Source organism: Clarias gariepinus, chromosome 14, assembly GCF_024256425.1.
Source record: "Clarias gariepinus isolate MV-2021 ecotype Netherlands chromosome 14, CGAR_prim_01v2, whole genome shotgun sequence".
Classification (NCBI taxonomy): domain Eukaryota; kingdom Metazoa; phylum Chordata; class Actinopteri; order Siluriformes; family Clariidae; genus Clarias; species Clarias gariepinus.
Window position 1 is genome coordinate 24553287 of NC_071113.1, and position 18790 is coordinate 24572076.

Genomic DNA, 18790 nt, shown 5'->3' on the forward strand with positions numbered 1-18790 from the left:
AAAAAAAAAAAAGATTTTATTCTTCAGTTGGGAAATCACCCTGGGAGAGAGAAGTCTAAAATAAACCCAGCCACTTCTGAATTGCTCGTCTTATGAAATATATTGGAAAGGGATTTTGGGTATATGGTGTTAAAAGGCTTTTTGGTACTGTTCACCTAAAGGTGCTGTCAGAAAGTGAAGAATATGACTTGCACTTGTACCCTCTCAGCAGCATGGAGACATCAATCGTACAGAGCCCCCAAAGTCCCAAAAGGTGGGTTTTATTTTTTTAATCTTGTGCACACAAGTTTTCATCTTGTGGGTACAAGTTATTTTGTTATTCATCTACTTAAGTTTAAAAGTATGCCAGGTTTTTGCATAAAAACAGCTGTGTTATTATCATTTACATTAACACATTAATGATTTCCAAAGCATATTTGGAACATAAAGGCTTTCATTGCTCGATCTGAGCAGTTAATATGCCTTGTGGTTAGAAAGTGAGATAACTTGTGTGTACAAGATTAAAAAAATAATAATAATATATAAATAAACAACTTTTCGGACTTTGTACAATTGCTATTTGTTCCTGCTTGGTCCCTTTTTTCTTATTCTTATTTAAACTTTTCTTAATCTTTTCAAAAGGATTTCATTTTTTAAACATCACTGCTACTTCCACGACTTGAGTAACACTGTGTGAGCACAAGGTTCAACCATATTCTATACATTTAACCTTAAATTAACTTCTATAGTAAGACATGGAGTATTTTTTGTAAAAACAAATCAACATCAATACTACAGACATGGAAATGCAGAGTTACTTTACATACAAATTTAATCCGTTCCTAAAACGAGTTCTTAAGGTGAAAATTCGTATTGCAAAAGGAATCTCACCTTATTGTTATTATTAAATTACTATAACCACTATAATAGTAATAATCTGTAGTTTAATGATTCAACCAATCAAGCAAATGTTAGTATATCACTTAAGTGCTATTTCACCATTTCATACCTTTTCGGTTATAGATAATGAACACAGTTAGCTAATCTGCTTCATTGATAATGAACTCATTAGCATAAACATGACCTATTAAGCCAAGTGTGGGGACTATTCATGACCACTAAGCAAGTCAGGAAAACATACAGTACACCAGAATAATGCGCTTGACTAGTGCTGCGCCATTCATTATAATCAACCAAATCGCAACATGGACCTGTGCAATTCTTTTATCGCGAAGGCCTGCACTTTATTACGGATAATACATACACACATTTACAAATTTACATAAAGTCTGTCAATAATTTAAGTTTTTTTTTTTTATACATTTTTTTTAGGTGCCAAATAAATACTGGCCAACATCCCCCTAACGAGATCAAATGTCGCTTTATGTAAATAATGGCAATGTGGGAAACAGTGTAATTTATTCTGGTATCAGTATGGAACTCATCGTCGGTCTGGGGCGAAAAAAAAAAGGTCATTGGTGCGTCCCTAATGTAGATTCCGAAGCCTGTCCTGCAATCAGCCCCAATCACTGATGCATCACATTACAGACAGAGGCAGCTTACTCTTAGGAAGATGAGCGCCGCTATACTGAGACGGAAGAAAGGCGGACAGAACGCGTGGGAAGCTGCTTCACGCCGACCCCCCAAAAAAGGGGGGGGGGGAGCACAGCCTTTCACCATTACTCAAATATTTATCGGTACTGCACTAATGGCCTCTGTAATTAGTTGATCGTAAAAGGCTACAATTATTTAGATCCGCAGAGAAGCACATGATGCATTACAACCAGGAGATCAGGGTTGGTAATGTTATTGACCAATCCTATTTATGGCTACAGTATACTACACAACATCTGATTATCCTGAATCCAGATATAATCACAGTAAATAAACATAATTACTGTATATACCAAACCAAAAAACACGCAGCCACGAGATAGCTTGTGTTAGTGTTACCATATGTACAAGCTGTTAAAATATACTGTTTTCTATTTACAAAACTTTTTTTAAAGACCTTTATGAGATAAGATAAATAAACAGATAGAGAGATAGACAGTCTGTACTGTGTGCATTTCCCATTGAGGAGGTTGAAGATGCTACAATACATTCACACTTACGATAAAATGTTGTTGTTTTTTTCCCCTCTCCATTAGTCTATTCAGTTACACCAGACCTCACTGACGCGGTGTCCGAGCTGCACTCGAGTGACCTTTTATATAAACTTTATTTCAGGACATTCAGCTACAAAGCAAGTATATAACAAGCTGCGGTGTGATGCATGCTCCCCTAGTGCTCTCATTAGACATGCTGAGTGCAGAGTGCCTCTTACACTCAATGATTCATAAAAGCATTGTTAGACGGGCAAAGAAAAAGATCCGGCGTGCTCTTGTTCTTTATTTAAAGCAAAACAATTAGAAATTTAAAAAGGAAGTCTGGTATAATGCTTTAAAATGGACCACAAAAAATACAAATAACGGTGCCTAAATTAGGAATAGCATCAAAGGATTTATACAAAAAATAAAAAAACATATGGCCTTGAGTTAGTAAAATGTCCTTTTAAGTACCATCTGCTAGAAACATACATCTGACCATGTGCTAGAAGCCAGAAACGCCTTGTTTAGCGAGAAGCGGCGCACATTACGTTCGCGGATACAAGACTTGTCCCTACGCGCGAGTGCACTCATACTGTACAGTTCGGCTTAAACACCAAGAGGCATGTAAGTGTGAGTGTGTGTTTGTGCGCTCACTGACAACACTAAGGCTTCACTGAAACAGGTAGGGACATGTATGTGGGAATACAAGGACTAGACTGGTCCTGGTGTTACTCAACGGAGTGTGATGTAAAAGAAAACACACACCTGTGCGTGCGCACACACACACACACACACACACACACACACACAGCAGCACAGCTTCCTCAGGAGAACCGCTTTACCAGCAACAGAGCTGACAGAATTTATTAGACCCAAAGCACATACGCAGAGACAAGCAGGTCAGTAGTGGCCCTGGTGTCACTTCTAAATATGCATGCAAGTGCTTTATCTGTGTGTGAACATGGAGCACAACTAATAGTATCGGTCTCACCCACTCGAGTCAAAAGTTCACTTGTACAGCGGCGTGAAACCAAGGAAATTTAAAGGAATGTAAAAAAAATATATATATAAACTCCCTCGGTGCAAAACATAATAGCCGTCTGAATGTGGAAAGGAACAGAACAGGAAGAATGAAATCACGCCTAGCAGCGATTCATTTCCATTCAAGCTGACTTAATCACCACTTTCACTACAAGTTGATGGGCTGTGAGGTTACTGGAAAACAATTGGTGATGTCGGTAGTGTGATGTGTCTCAACCCAAACAAATAACGGTGTCCCCTGAAGTGTTTTACTCCTGCGATGCCGAAGCAATTTTTAACTTTAAAGCCATTTACAGTCACATTTAATGCTGAGAAATGCCAAAAATACAAGTTTCTGTTATAAACACTAAAGTCAACCCCTCACAGTTGTTATTTTGGTTTCTTCCTCTCGGAGTTCATAAAACATAAAACACAGTCTATCATGTCACATAACAACTGGGACGTGCAAAGAGTGCCAACCTGAAGACTTTCCCATGGTGGGAGAAAGTTTTAACATACTGTACAGTATCAGTCAAAAGTATGGACACGCCTTCTAATTCAAGGTTGTATTTATTGCTTTTATAATACATCACAATGATTTAAAATCATGAAGTTTAGGCTGTCTTTAATCAACAAAAAAGAAATAAGTATAACTGCATTTACACCATTTGTGTACGATGAGTTAAAAAGACGTGCAGAAATTTCTCTTATGTACAGGTAGTCCCCGACTTATGAACGAGTTTCGTTCCGGGAGCGTGTTCCTAAGTCTGATTTGTTCTTAAGTCCAACAAAGTGGGTCTTATACACCTTTGACACAAATATACAATGTAAAGCATACTAATCCACCTAACAAAATCTGTCCCATTTCCCCACACTGCCATTCTGTGGCCAAAAAACATAACTAATGTTTTTGTAGCCAATGGAGTACTTCATCTCACAGTGTTGTCTCTGTGCTTTTAAATCGCGAGGGGAATCCCGAATACCCTTTTTTATCCCAGAGCTGTTTTCCCCTGTATTGGACTGCGAACTCTGTTTTGTTAAGGATTTTAGGATGTTGTTGAAATTAGGATTATTTACCATCAGGACAGCTTTACAGGACAGCCATTTTCTATCATCGTGAAACCGGTGAGGGCGACTCATTTATACATTTCACTTACACACTGAAATTATTGTATATAATTGCAAATATTGGTATCTGGTGCACGTCCTTGTCCATTTTTTTAACATTACATGTGAGATTAAACTGGGAATAGAACCGCGTTCCATTCGTATACCGAATGTTTGTAAGTCGAGGACTACCTGTATGGTGTCTGGTCAGTAACAGATCTCCCTCTCTGTCTCGCAGTGTGGAGCTGGACTTCAAGCAGCAGGAGGACAAGCTGCAGCCGCTGATGAGGAGGCTATGCTCAGTGGAGGACTCGTCCTTCCCCTCGCTGCCTTACCCACAGGAGGCGTACACCTCCACGCCGAAACGCAAGGCCAAAGCCGAGGCGAAGAAACACACACGCTGGAAACTGTGGTTCCTCTGAACGCACCGCGCTGCAGGACATGCGCGCACGTTTCCACAGTCATATTTCTCCTTTCCAGCTCTGTGTCTTTCTACACGTTCATCATATTATCACAAAGCAAAAAGATAGAGAGGGGAAACAAAAAAGTTGGATCCTGAACATTGAACCTGGCTGGAGTCTGCTTCAAATTAAAAAATGGAAGTATACTGGGAACTGGATTTGCTCGTTTAGTTTCGGAAAAGCAGAATATCTTGGCCCAGAGTATGAAACGTCTTTATTTTCAATTCTATGAGGTGAGGAACTAGATTGAATTAAGCTGCTACAAATTCCCACATTTAAATGTATATAGAAATATATGAAAGCAAACTATTATTTATTTGCACACAAGCATATCTGCTTAAGTTCCAATATCCACATCCACATCCACATCCACACACACACACAGACACACTACAGGTTTATTTACTAATGGCTGACTGGCCTCTCATCATCATTCATAAAAAACATAATTAACTAATTGAATAAAATAATAACAATAATAAGGAAAGTCACATTTTCCCTGAACTCTAATAAGTTATTATTCCTCATGAATCTTAACATGACTGGAGTATCACCAATAAGACAAAGCACAAGGACATTACAGACTCTACTACAGATGAAGTGGACTCAACACATGGACTCGGATTTACACTGACACTTAGACAAAATGGAAAGACACTCATCAATTCTGCGGGGGGGGAAAGGCAAAGAAAAATCTGCAGCTATTTATCAAATTTCTATATTATGTTTCAGGAGCTCTAGACATCTCTTGTGATGTTAATTTAAAAAGAGAGAGGAAAAAAAAAAGAAGAAAAAAAAAAACAAGTACCAGATATTTTTATATATTCGTAATATCAAGCATTAAATTCAGATTTTTTCTAATACATAATGTATGACGTTATATCTTCCTTTACTGGATTATTATATTATTCCTATAAAAAAAAAGAAAAAGAAAAGATGCATCAGAAGGTTGGAAAGCCTGGCCTATTTTTAATTCCATCTTCCCGTCCTCAAGTCCATCGAGGATCAGGGAACTGAGGAGCACTGTGCAGGAAACAACCTCAGATCTTAAACATGTTGGTTCACCTGGCACTTTGTGTCACAACGCTGGATGGTGCTCGCCCGTGTGCTTGTTTGAGCTAAAAGGTAACGAGAATATTTCAGGATAATATCAAATGATTATTTTATCCTTAACGATGCCAAGCCACGCTTTCTTGACTCAAGACGTGCATTTCTACACCTGGAATGTAAATACGTGCTTTCATTTCGAAAAAAGAAATAAAAATTATTTATCTAACATAACATCATTAGAGCATTGTAGAACACTTACACGGAAATGAACGAATTTAAGAAACAGAACATCTAATCAGGGCTACTAGCATCTCCAGGAACAGGAACACGGTTCATCAGGGCATTTTGGCCAAGGCATCTTTGAAGCCAAAAACAGCATGATGAAGAAACGACGCAGCCAGAGTGCTTCATAAGTGCAAAACGATTCATATTTAAATAATGAACTCTTCAAGGTGGTTTGATGCCGAGTTCTCTACATTTCACACTAGACTAGATAAACACACTTCTCTCACCAGTTATCTTGTACATCAAAGGATCTGACATTCGAGTAGTTCAGCTGTAGCGTAAAAGAGAGACCTAGATGATATCTGTACCTTAAAGAAGTGCAATTGATTCACTATGTGCAATATTGTGCATTTTATACTGTTTTTAAAATCAAAACTATTTAATACACAAAATAAAATCTGAGAAATAAACAGAGAAGTGGTTTAATGTGAGTATGTGAGCATGTCATGAGAAAACTGCAGACTGGATCGAACAAAGCCTGGTCTTTCTGCCGGCGTTCGGATTACTGAGGAAGCGGGAACGACGAGATCGGAATTACAGGATTTGGTTTTCGGTTCGATTCATGCCTTCGTGTCAGTAGTCGTCTTTGATCAGCAACACGCAAGCCGGATAGCTGTGAGACAGTGACCTGTATAGTCAAGCATTGCAGATTTACAGCAAATACACAGTTACGCTTATTCAAAGGTAAGAGGTATTACTTTGTTTATTGCTGATGCTGTGAGCAGCCATGTTGTTTTTTATGTCACTCGCTAAAATCAGGATTGGGGAGACCTTCCTGAGTTCCTGAGAAGGGATTTTGACTTTATGGAGCATTCTCTTGGCACTCTTTTAATCAAAGATCGGAAGTGGCAAGTCACTAGGTTTAAGTAAATGCAGCAATATTTAATTCCTGCTGTTGCAACTTCATGGCGATATTGAGAGAGAATCAGCACAAGGTCACAAGGACGATTTAAAAAAAAAAAAACACCCAAGGACAGTTAGGTAAAACAAAGACATAAACAAGGTATCTTTTCGATTCACTTTACATCAGGTTCGATTCACTACTGTACATCAATGGGTCAAAAGATCACATACAGCAAGTTGACTGCCTCTAAACAATCTGGACGTTTCCTGAAATTGATGAAATGACTTTTAAAAGTTTCAGACTGACCAGAAGTCATACAGTTATCAGGAGTTAATAATTAGGAGTGTATCTTCGGCTGTGTTTGGAGCTAATGTCCTATAATGAGATAAACTGTTAACTCAGCAATTTATCCAGAGAACTAAATGCTGTTAAAAAAATTAATTAGACACAAGTCATCTGAAGAACAATATCAAAGCAAATAAACAAAGGTTTTTATTAAATTGTATAAAAAAATTTTTTTCCATACCATTCGATAAATAGATTTCTTTTTCGTTACAATGTTTTAATTTTTTCAATGTTTTTTTTTTTAAGTAAAAGTTTCAAGATTTCTGGACAGGTCTATAGCAATAAGGATCGAACAGCCTTGAGCATCGGCACAACACAAAGACCTTATTTACCCCTATGATAAATATTTAGGTACATTTATCATACTGCAAGTCTCCATCTCTGCCCACACACCATGAAAAGTGGTTCAGGGGAATTTTGTTTAAAAGTTTAGGATATCCTGCGTAAACCTCTGATGATCTATAGTACTGTGCAAATGTCTTAAGCACCCGCTCTTGTTTCTTCATATGATGAATTCAATGAGGCAGATTTAAAAGAATAAAAGAAATGAAAGAAATCGGGAGAAATAGTTTATTGTGACAGGTTTAAAGATTTTAAAATGTATTGTTTAGGTAACAACCTGAGCAGCAACCTCATTTCCCCTCTCATCCATTTCAACCACATCATCATCTGCAGCTGTTTTTCACTGGTTCATGCCTTAAGTTACATACATACTTAAGTATTTTTTATGTCTGATTGAATTATAGGACACAGTGTGGCTTAATAAACAAGACGCATTCTTCTGGTCAGGTACAGTACAGGGACTGGACTAAAAAATGAGAGACAAAAACTTGCCAAAAATGAAAGCCAAAAAAGGCCTTCATGAAGTCTGGAGAACCATTCCTCAAGACTACATAAAATAATACGGGAAAGTCAGAGTACAATCTGTCCCAACTACATCTGACATGCGTCAGGCAACCCAGCTTCCTGTAGTGATGTAGAAACCTGCAGTAGTTGTCGATCAGAAGAGAGAAGCAAAAGCGCAGAGCATTCACTCTATCGTCTCCTCCCGCTGCCACTCTGAACATCAATGTTCAAGTGAGGATCGACATGAAAAAAGCTAAAGGGATCATGTGGGAGAACATGAAAGTGATCAAGAAAGAGAAGCCCAGGATGCAAAGCTTTCAGAGAGATGAAAACGCAACGAGCACAAAGTGACACACCACTGCAATTAATTAGTTATTTCAGCTGTACGATCCATTATTAATTTCTATTTTAGTAACGATAAGCAGTCGTATGAAAAGCTCTGGAGCCACGACACACTGTTTAAAGCTCAGATCTTCTCTCTAAAGAGCTGTGTGTTTGTGTGCGATTACAATTTACTACTGATACACAGCACAGGACAAATGAGAAATTGAAATGCATAAATCTGAGCGGGATGACTGACGCGGAGGAATATTGAGGAGAGGTGATTTACACAGCAGTGCTGCAGCACATCTCTCTCTCACACACACACACACACACACAAATTACACAGATCCATCAAAGCATCCATGTCACGTAGCGAGTACTAAGTTAGACACATCAATAAATATTAAGCACGCTATAAAAGAAGCCACCTCACATTTAAACACTTCGAGTCAAAATGAAGACGCTACCTCAAACAATATTAGACATCATATCTAATATCTCACAGCCAAAATGCTACTTAAAGACTTTCCGCCCTTTTGTCAGGGGTAAAAACATTATGTACACAAATAACAACTCTATCCAGATAAAGTTATTCCTCTCCAATCTGTACAAGTGCTCATAAGTAACTAATCTTTACATTTTAGATAACCAGACAAGCATGACTCTAGACTGGGTTACACATAGGAGCTGTCCCACGCTTAGACAAACTGCTACTAAAAAATTATGATTTGTTTACCGCTATACACAGCATTAGTCACGTTAGCGAAATCAAGACAACAGGGTCAAAGGAAGAATTTATTTTTATATATATCTGCATTATATGTCATTACATTGATCATAAAAACTTTTATTGGAATGCTTGGTAAAGTCTGTAACTTTAATAATAACATGGCTTCCTGGACAAGGAATGTTCTTTGTTCAGTACTAGTCTGTTCCAGTACTTTTTAAATTAAGTACGAGGGGCGTTCAAGTCAAAGCAGGACTTCAGGAAATTTCTGGTGATAAATTATGACATTTAGAGAATACTCCAAGCATTGAAAACATTTAAAAAATAAATAAATAAAACTAAAATTGTATATCCGTGAATTACAAGGAATGGCTAAGAGACCATTGCAGTCGTTCCCATAAACATAAAAAGTCTGATCCTTGGAAATTGATGAATAACTTATCACCAACGTTTTGGTGAATACGATGAATAACGTATACACACACGCTTTGACCTCTTAGATTACGCATACAGTGATACACTAATCATGTGTATGATATTTCGGCGCATACTATACGAATGTCTGGAAACTAAACAGGATCCGAATTATCATTTAACGGCCCACTTTCACATTACAGGAACTTGGCTGGGAGTTATGGTCACGTTCTTCGTAGAGTCCTGACCTCACTCCAAGCAATTTCCACATGTTTGGGCGATCGGAGTGGTTCCTGGTAGGCCAGCGTTTCAGATGTGAAGTCTGAGCACGGCTCCAGCTTACTGAGAAAACTATCTACCTTGATTATATCCAATAACTAGGAAAACGCTAGAATAAGTGCATTAGTGTAGCAGGAGATTATATGGAGAACTGTTCTGTTGGTCTGTTCAATCAAAAGTCCCAGTTTGCTTGGACAGCCATTGTGATGCAGCACTGTTGTTCAAGAAACTCTTATAACACCGCAAGTGCATAAACAGATAACTGGGTCCATTTCACTTTATAATGCTAAACAAGGCTAAAGAAAACGTTCAATTGCGGCCCTGATTAAGTGATAGCAAGTATGCTGCTTATTTCATTATCATTAGTAAAAAAAAAAAAAAAAAAAAGATTACTCATACTTGCTACCATAACTGGTGGCATCACTAATCCAGCCTTTAGACTTTCAATCAGGGCACAAACAGACAACACAAAATAAAGATCCATTCCTAATAAAGCTTGAGCATGTACTGAGACCGTGACGTGATGCCATGATGCAGACGTAACAGACGGGTTTATAAACAAACGTCCGTAGAAGGCGTCTCTTTGAGATGTTGATCGTACTAAAGTAACTAGCAGCATATCAATTCAAGCTTTGTAATAAAATATTCATGAATGCAGACAGCATGGGTGTACACTAAAGAAATAAAGCCAACAGAATCACTGGTGTGGAAGAAAGCTATTATCACTTTTCTCCCCCTTTTGCTAAAAATGACATCAAAGATTGCTTGTTATAAGCATTAGTGTGTGATAATCATGCTAATTGAGTGTAAATTAAGTGCAGAATTTATAGGGCCATCTACTATCTAGTTGGGCATAATTGAAAACAGACATTCATCCACCCATCTATAGATATTTTAATGTCTAAATGTATATGTTTTTATTTTTGCACTAGCTCTAGCACTAAATTACTCTAAGAAATCTACTAGAAATTTTACAAAAATTGGTGTAAAATGTTCCTCTTTATCTTTCCCTCTAAAGAAAGCTTCAAGCAACATAAAAGCAGTTCTCTTGTGGCACACACATTATGAAATTTTATGATTTGTGGACTTGAACAAACTGTTAAACAACATGCAGTATGCTTGACACTTAAATCCCGCCTTCTGAGTTATGATTGGTTACAAGAATTCAGTCTCATCAATGATTGGTTAGCTGCTTCACTACACATGAAAAGGCGAGCAAATCAGTGGCCCTTCTCCGCCAGAGACACAGTAGATGAAAGTCCAAACACGAAGACCGATCGAGTGTTTATACAAGGTAATATTTACAGAATAAATGGATTATCAGAGCTTTACACCATTCCTTTTATTGCTATTAAAAATTCATTCTGATTGGTCTGGATTGAGGTGCTAAAATCATGCACTTTTAATCCGATTAGTCCCATTATTATTGGAACATTAGGGTCTAACAGGGTCAGAGGAAGTTAAAGGACAGTAATATAGAGAAAAATGTAAGTGCAGAAAATCCAATAATTAAAAAGCAACGAAAAATCCAGAAATAAACCCACTTTCATTTCATTTACAGCTCTTCAACAAACCAGAACATTAAGGTTAATTAAAGAAGCCTGATGTTACCTGTAATAACACACGCACACACACACACACACCATTGTGCTGCAATAATTACTGATGTCTATACCGCCACTGCTAACATAGCTGTGATAGTGTGTGTGTGTGTACACGTGTGTGTACATCAAAGAGAAAGCAAGAAGTGATCACAAGGGTACAAGAGAGGAAAACAGGATGAATTGACACGAGACTGCAGCAGAGAGAGGCACGAGGGTTCAGCCAGCAATAACACTGATAATTCCATGCGCAAAACCAGCAGTTTATGTAGGTGCTGGTGTGTGTGTGTGTGTATGTGTATAAGTGTTCATATCTGGAAAAACACAATAAAAGCCCGCTGGAGCTCTGCACTGTATATGCTGCATTATTAGCTGTAGATATTGGAGTTTCCATGAAGCACTATAAGAGCTGGATAAATTTAAATAGGGCAGGAGAACATCAGACGATAGACACTTTACCACCAGGCTGTACACAAAGTAAGCTCGTCATAATGTTCTTGAGTACTGTAGCAGATCCAGTACTAGGGTCTCCGATCAGATCACCAATGGCAAACGGCTTCTCTATTCTAAGGCAGCAGCACCGTTTGTGACTCCATTACCAGTAAATGCTAAGTATTAACTTGGTCTGCTTCTCCAGACACGCACCGAGGAAGGTTCACAGCTCAATGGCCGATCAACTTTTCTGTTCTGCTCGACAGGAACATTATCAGACTCTGCTCGACACCGCTGCGCCGTACTGTCTGATGGAAACTCAATTTTAGCTTGTGGCTTTCCAGACTGGTTGCCGTCTGACTTGAGTGATGACACAAAGGCTGACGAAATTCACTTACTTACTGCATAGACCACTTGGCAACGGAGCAAAAAATAAAGAAATAAAAAATGTTGACTGACTTGTTACTGCATCACGATGATAAAAAAAAAAAAAAAGCGTTGTTTTATCACTGTTGTAGAACAGCACTTGAATTCAGTGAAGAAAGAAAAGCTCAGACTTACAATAAGAGGAGAGTCACGTCCCAGTGAGATCACTGTCCGGTTCACTGTCCTTAACAACTTCTCCATTATGATCTGAATATGCCATTGAGTTGGACCCTAGAAATAAACACACAATAACCATCATACAGCAGTTAGATATGTTCAAATAGCGATGCAATGCTGTCAATCATGTGTCTAAAGAGATTTCTTTTACTCCAGACACAAAATATACACTGCCTGGCCAACAAATAAAGTTTAATATTTTATTCAATCAGCTTTGATGAAACAATGTGCTGGCCAGTTTATGTGTAAGAAAAGATTTGTCATACACCCAAAACTAAATAATCCTCTGCTTATTCAGTGCATTCAGGTCGTCAGTTTTTTTTTTTTTTTTTTTTTGTTTTTTAAGATAAGTCTTCCTAACAAAGGGTTTTCCTACAGCTTTTTAAACCCAGTCCTTGGAGTTCTCATCGCATAGTGTACATAGAAATATTAAACATAGTTATGGTTTTTAGTGTTGATTTATTTACTTTTTTTAGTGTTAAAGTTTTATTTCCCGACCACATTTCTTACTTCCAGGTGTTGATAATAATGTTGTAAAGTTCTTAACGCAGTTCTAGTAATTTAAAATCTCCTTAATCGTTGTCTTTGTTTAATGCAGCCCAATAATTTGACCCTTCTGAAATGGCGACTTTTTTTTTTCTGGTCAGGCAGTGTTTATTCTTTTAAATCGGGTGACAAATATTATTTTTGTTTTTAGAAGCTAAAACCAAAATCAAGCCATTACCCTTTTTTTAAGAAATAAGTGACATTTTCCCCCTTTTATCTCCTCTAACAAGAGCTACATTTACATGGACAATATTTCTTTAATATGATTAAAATCATTTAACTTTACTTTTGACATGCATAACGTGGTTCTTCCTGCTGTAAAATGTTGAATGTTTAAGTATTTTTCTCCAGCTTTGAGGTTAGGCTTGGCTTCCTATTTTTTTTTTTTCAATAAATTCCACCTTCTGTGTTAAGATTCGTTACAGAAATTCAGTCTCATCTATGATTAGATGTGAAATGGCCAGGGTAATCAATAAATCTTTACAATTAGGAGAGAGTTGCTCTCGAGTTTACCAACCACAGTAATCACCTACAGTAATGTCACCCCAACATGGGCCAAATACGCAGAGAAAAGAGACTGGATCAAGACTTTTACAAGATTTACACCATCCGTCCCCGTCCTATTGGGCCACATCAAGTGAGACCATTCTAGCCGAGGTGTCTGTAGGATGCAGTTTTATTCAGACTGGGCCATTATTCAGATTGTAATACTAGGGTTCACGCCTCAAAGTGACATCATCAAGGCAGACTACAGCTGACCTTTAACAGGAAGCATTAAAATACATCATCAACCACAAAATGATCATCAGAGCCACTAAGCATGTCATCAGTATTATTAAATATAACGAAGTTCTCCTAAAGCAGATCTTATCCTGCCTCCCATGTCACGTTTAACGTCCTAATCTGTATTAACCCCAGCATGCAAATAATCAGGAGGAGAAAAAAAAGCACGGTGGTTTTAATTACACAAAACCATAAGGAACAGAGTACGTATGAGTAGAGCGAAGTGGGTCTTTTCTAGGTCTCGGAGTGTGTGGGTTGATTTATTTATTTATTTTCCTCCTTTAAATACACTTGGCGGTGTGAAATTGGAAGTTGGTATGAGTCTCAGCAGGAAAATCCATTTAAGATGAAACTCCTGGATGCAATGTGAATTACAAAAAAAAAAAAAAAAAAAAAAACCTGCTATATACAAACTCTTGCAACCTACTTTTAAGACAGGGAACGTGAGAAAAAAAACCCCGCCATGCACACAGGTATACCATGGGGTGTCTCTAATGTACAGATCAGTAACCAGATTCCAATGCATTATTTGGAACGAGCATGTACAGATAAGATTAACGCTGCACCCACTTTGTATTTAAAGCCTAACAGAGATTTGAATGTAATGAACAGGTACAGATAATGACATTGTTTTACACCCCTAGCACGTGCACAAGCACGCAGGGGTCATTCAGGACAAACAAAAGCTTTTACCTTAAAAAAAAAATAAATAAAAAATCAAGCTACATTTTGGTACCACGGTAGGGAGGGAGGGAAAAGTGCATACGAGAGTGTTATTCAGTGGATTGAACCTCAGCATACTTCATAAAGCAGGGATAAATTATGGAGCAAGCAGCCCATAAAATAATCATCTGTTTCTAGTGTGCGGAACGGGACGGCGGGTAATTAAATGCAGACTGACATCTGCAGAGTGCAGCACCGTGTGTGCTGAGTGGCAGCAGTGTGTGACCGCTGGCTTGTGTGTATAAGGTCATGTGCGTATGACCTTCTCTGTCCTCTGCTGATAGAGACACCAGAGCGGAGTTACATGCAGGTGTGTGTACACAGGCATACAAATGAGTGTATACCACCGTACTGAGCACACATGACTGTAATGAACTGATGCTTACTCGTGTGTGAATGTGTACTCACCACATCACTCCTGTACAACACCTCTAGGATGTTGCTGAGCAGCTGGCAGCAGGCCTCCAGCTCCTCATGCTGCTCCAAGTGAAGCTTCAGCTGATCAGTCATAAGTGGCAGGAGGATCTCTCTGCAGTCTGCAAACACAAACACACACAATTATGTCTACGCCCATGCGGAAAATGACTGCGGATCAGGTTTAATAAAAACCGGCACACATGCAGGACGCAACATTACATTTATAGTTACTGTAGGTTAAAGAAAACGGGACAGATCCCTCACACACAAATATCCCAATAGCAAACATTTGTGGCTCCAAGTTGCTAATCTGAGCCCAAGCTACTAACATGAAGCTGGGATACTCAAAGAAGTAAGAATTTCACTATGTAGTAGTGTATATGTGACGAACTGCTGAAATAAATATCGTCAAAGCAAATATTTTTCAGGAGTAGATTTAATGCAGAAGCAAAAAAAAAAAAATTTTTTAAATTAAAAAATCCAAGAATTTAATCTTTATCTGATGGTTTAAACCGAAAAATAACCCCAACCTACAATGCAAAAAGTACATCACACTTATCAAGCTTGAAATTTGGGCTTTACTCCATCCAGCTCCATTACAATAGAAAGGGCAGCATCAGATCCAACTCCCTATAGCTTAACATTTTTTATGAATTATTAGGCTTATTTAAAAAAAAAAAAAAAAAAAAAAAAAAGTGTATGATAAAAATGTAAATGATTCCTAACAATCTGTTGTGCTGATTATTTTTACAATCACGGAGCTGTATTTTCTATGCAACTATCTAGGGTTTTGTATTTCATCTCGCTACATACATCAATTATTGCTTCCTTAATTTAAGTAGCTAATATAACTGGGTAGTGTTTTTTCTATCCACCCTACCATTCCTAGCTTAAATAAAAACTCAATTAAGATTCATCTCCTATCTGAACCATCACACCGGATTATAATATAAAATCGAAATTCTGATACAGTACAGTATCTCTCGATAAATTTCTCATTAATACCGTGATTTTTATCTATCTATTTTCATATCGTCATCCTCCAGTGAGAATCAAACGCATGCCAACTTAATCATAGAAAGAGAAAAGAATATGCTACCAAGGGAAGGACAAAAACTCATTATGTCCTGTTCGATTGTCAATAGCTCTAAAAGGGATTTATCTTGCATGTTTGTCAATAACGAGTTCTGCATTTAAAATTCATCTCTAAAACCAAGAAGTGCTTTAGATATTGTCTGCAGACAGTATTTATGGCATTCTATCACAAATATCTAATAAATGAATGCAAACAAGACAATCTGAAGTGAGACTGCATATTTATAAAGGTCACAATGCTGCAAAAGGAAGCTTGGAGTTATATTTAAGCTTCGTACACAGGATCCACAACAGAACATTATGTACAGGAGCAAGCCAAAAAAAAGGGGGAAAAAAAAGAAAAAAGATAGAGGAGATGGGAACTCATTATACTGCGGGAATAGGCAGGGCCGCGCTGCCTTATTATTGCCCCCGATTGTCTAACGGACGCAGAAGCATCCATACTGAGCCACTAATGCCAGCACTCACAACTGCAAACAAGCGAGCACAACATTTGTCACTTATTTTCTGAACATCTCAAGGATAGGACACCCTATCATTAATCTCACGTTAAAAATTTTGATGCCTGATCCCAGGAACAATCTCTCAGTTTCTCTCTAACCGTCATTTCACTGCATCTATCATCTCCTGGCAATATAATGCAATCGGCAACCTCTTTAGTCAGCTCCCGTCCGCCTGACCTGGGGAGCTATAATCACACAGGATAACACACAAACTGCAGAGCTGTGCTATGCGCCATGCTCCCACTCAGCCTGTAATGAGAAGACCTGGGAGGTATATGGGGGACAAAACAACTTCACACGCAGGTAGAAATTACCCACAGGAAGCAAAATGCAAAGGAGTGCATGAACTCGACACGGGCGTAAAGATTGAGGCTGACTGTTTCAGCTAAAAGAAAAATGCACCTTATATCGTTTAAACAATAGGAACCGAATCATACAGAGACGGACGGCCTTCTAACAATTTGCATGAAAATGAAATCACCAGTTAATTGTGTAGTTTAACCATTAGTTAACAGTGATGCCAAGATTAAGGGCACCAAAAAAGCATTTCAAATAAAACCAAAAATTAAGGTGAATCAAATAAGTAACAATACAGTATTATTACTACTGTATTAGGATGGTAAAAACTTACTAAAAATCTACCTTGTATTCAATAAAAAAAAAATAATTAAAAAAAAGTTCACACTGTCCTTCTGGGTTTTAATAATATGTTGAAGGTTTCTTAATCCAGTTAAAGTAATTTAAAATCTCCTTAGTTGTTTTCTTTGCTTGATGCAGCCCAATTTTGACGCTTCTGAAGTGGCGACTTTTCTTTTTTTGGCCACGACTGTACATTTCTATTGAACTGATTTTTGATGGTTTATATCTTCCCTCTCATTCTTAATGAAAACGTCTTCCAACCCAGTTAGACCTCCGTTGGAGGTGTCTACATGGCATGTTTCCATTTTTAGGGTTATTATCAGAAAACATAGCTAATTCCAATGTAAAGTAAACTGCAACTTTACTGAAAGGTTAAATCTTTAATATCTAATGCCATGTTTTAAACAGAAACACAAAAAAAGAGACATTAATGCAGCAAGGAACAAATTGTTATTTCTGACATTTTCAGTTGTGGTTTCCAAAGCATTTGAAAACTTTTCTGGAAATGTCATTTGTTTGAGTCAACAAAAAAAAAAATTCATCTCCACTTAAATACTCATCAACTTCACTAAAATAACAAATTGATATATATATTTTTTATTATTATTAAATTTTAATCATCAATATTAGTTTTTTTCCTTCAAATCCGTCTATTTAGAGACATCGTCTAAGATGAAGTAATGAATTATTTGGCGGGTTACTAAAGTTATGTTTATAGGCCATTTCCTTAAAACAGGCTGTTCTCTAAAGAGCTTTGCTCACATGACTCATAAATCATTGCCCCTGATCTGGATTGCATTTGACATTATACTTTCATAATTGAGCTTTCTTAATGCACTGAGTGGTTTTGACAAGAAGCATCTTTAATAATATACTAAGCATCTTTAATAATATACTACGCAAAATGAGTTTCTTTTTTAAAATCCATGAAATAAATAAACTTTTTCGTTTAAATCCATGAACTAACAAACTGATAAAAATAATGTGAAAAGTTGATGGGTTTAATATTTAAATAAAATAACTGCATAAAATATACTTGCCTAAATGGATTAAATTATTTGAAAATGAAGACATATTTAATTTTTATTTTGGTTTTGTTTTTTACATAGTATTTTAAATGTTGCGGGAGAAAAATAGAAATCCATAAAAATAACCCAAATAGGTAGGGTCCTCATGGAGAGTCACTGAGCTCTTTGAACAAATTCTGTCTTGGTAGATTACTACATGCACAAAGTGTTTTATTTTCAGCTCTGAAATACATGGCTCCTAGACACTTTCCTCTGGCTCAAGAAGAGTCAAATACCTTGATGTTAACACTGCTATATTAAACATGCATTTTGTTTGTGCCTAATGAACAACACACTGCTTGAATTTGTAGCGCAATTATCAGGAGAACAGGCAGAACACTAAGAACATTAAACCGTGCTCCTGTTTCATACGGTCTACTGCTGTGGCCCAAAAATAATAAAACAGCCACTATAAAGCTTTCATCTTGGCACAGAGTGCAAACACATGCTAACCTTTAAACACTGTGCTGGGAAAATTTCAATCAAGCTGTGCCCGATTTTAGCAATATCTTTGAGAGCAGAGTTTTGAAATTAACTTCCATTAAACGCTGCCAGAAAGATAACAGTTGATGCATCAGGTTTAATGCGATAGTCGTTCGGCAAACAAACT

At 37.4% G+C, this 18790-nt stretch overlaps 2 protein-coding genes across 3 annotated transcripts in view; one reads left to right on the plus strand and one right to left on the minus strand.

Moving 5' to 3' along the window:
- Positions 1 to 6307, plus strand: part of LOC128540995 (inhibitory synaptic factor 2A) — a 38046-nt gene extending 31739 nt beyond the window's left edge. Inside the window, exon 4 of the mRNA XM_053511046.1 lies at positions 4435 to 6307. Coding sequence (XP_053367021.1) covers positions 4435 to 4618 — 184 coding nt within the window. The 3' untranslated portion in view covers positions 4619 to 6307. The remainder of the gene's footprint in view (positions 1 to 4434) is intronic.
- The window catches only part of dock1 (dedicator of cytokinesis 1), a 272932-nt gene that overhangs the window by 135968 nt on the left and 118174 nt on the right, over positions 1 to 18790 (minus strand). For both annotated transcript variants that reach the window (XM_053511045.1, XM_053511044.1), the window contains exons 26-27: positions 14868 to 14995; positions 12366 to 12461 (exon numbers count right to left, since the gene is read on the minus strand). In XM_053511045.1, the coding sequence (XP_053367020.1) occupies positions 12366 to 12461; positions 14868 to 14995 (224 nt within the window). The remainder of the gene's footprint in view (positions 1 to 12365; positions 12462 to 14867; positions 14996 to 18790) is intronic.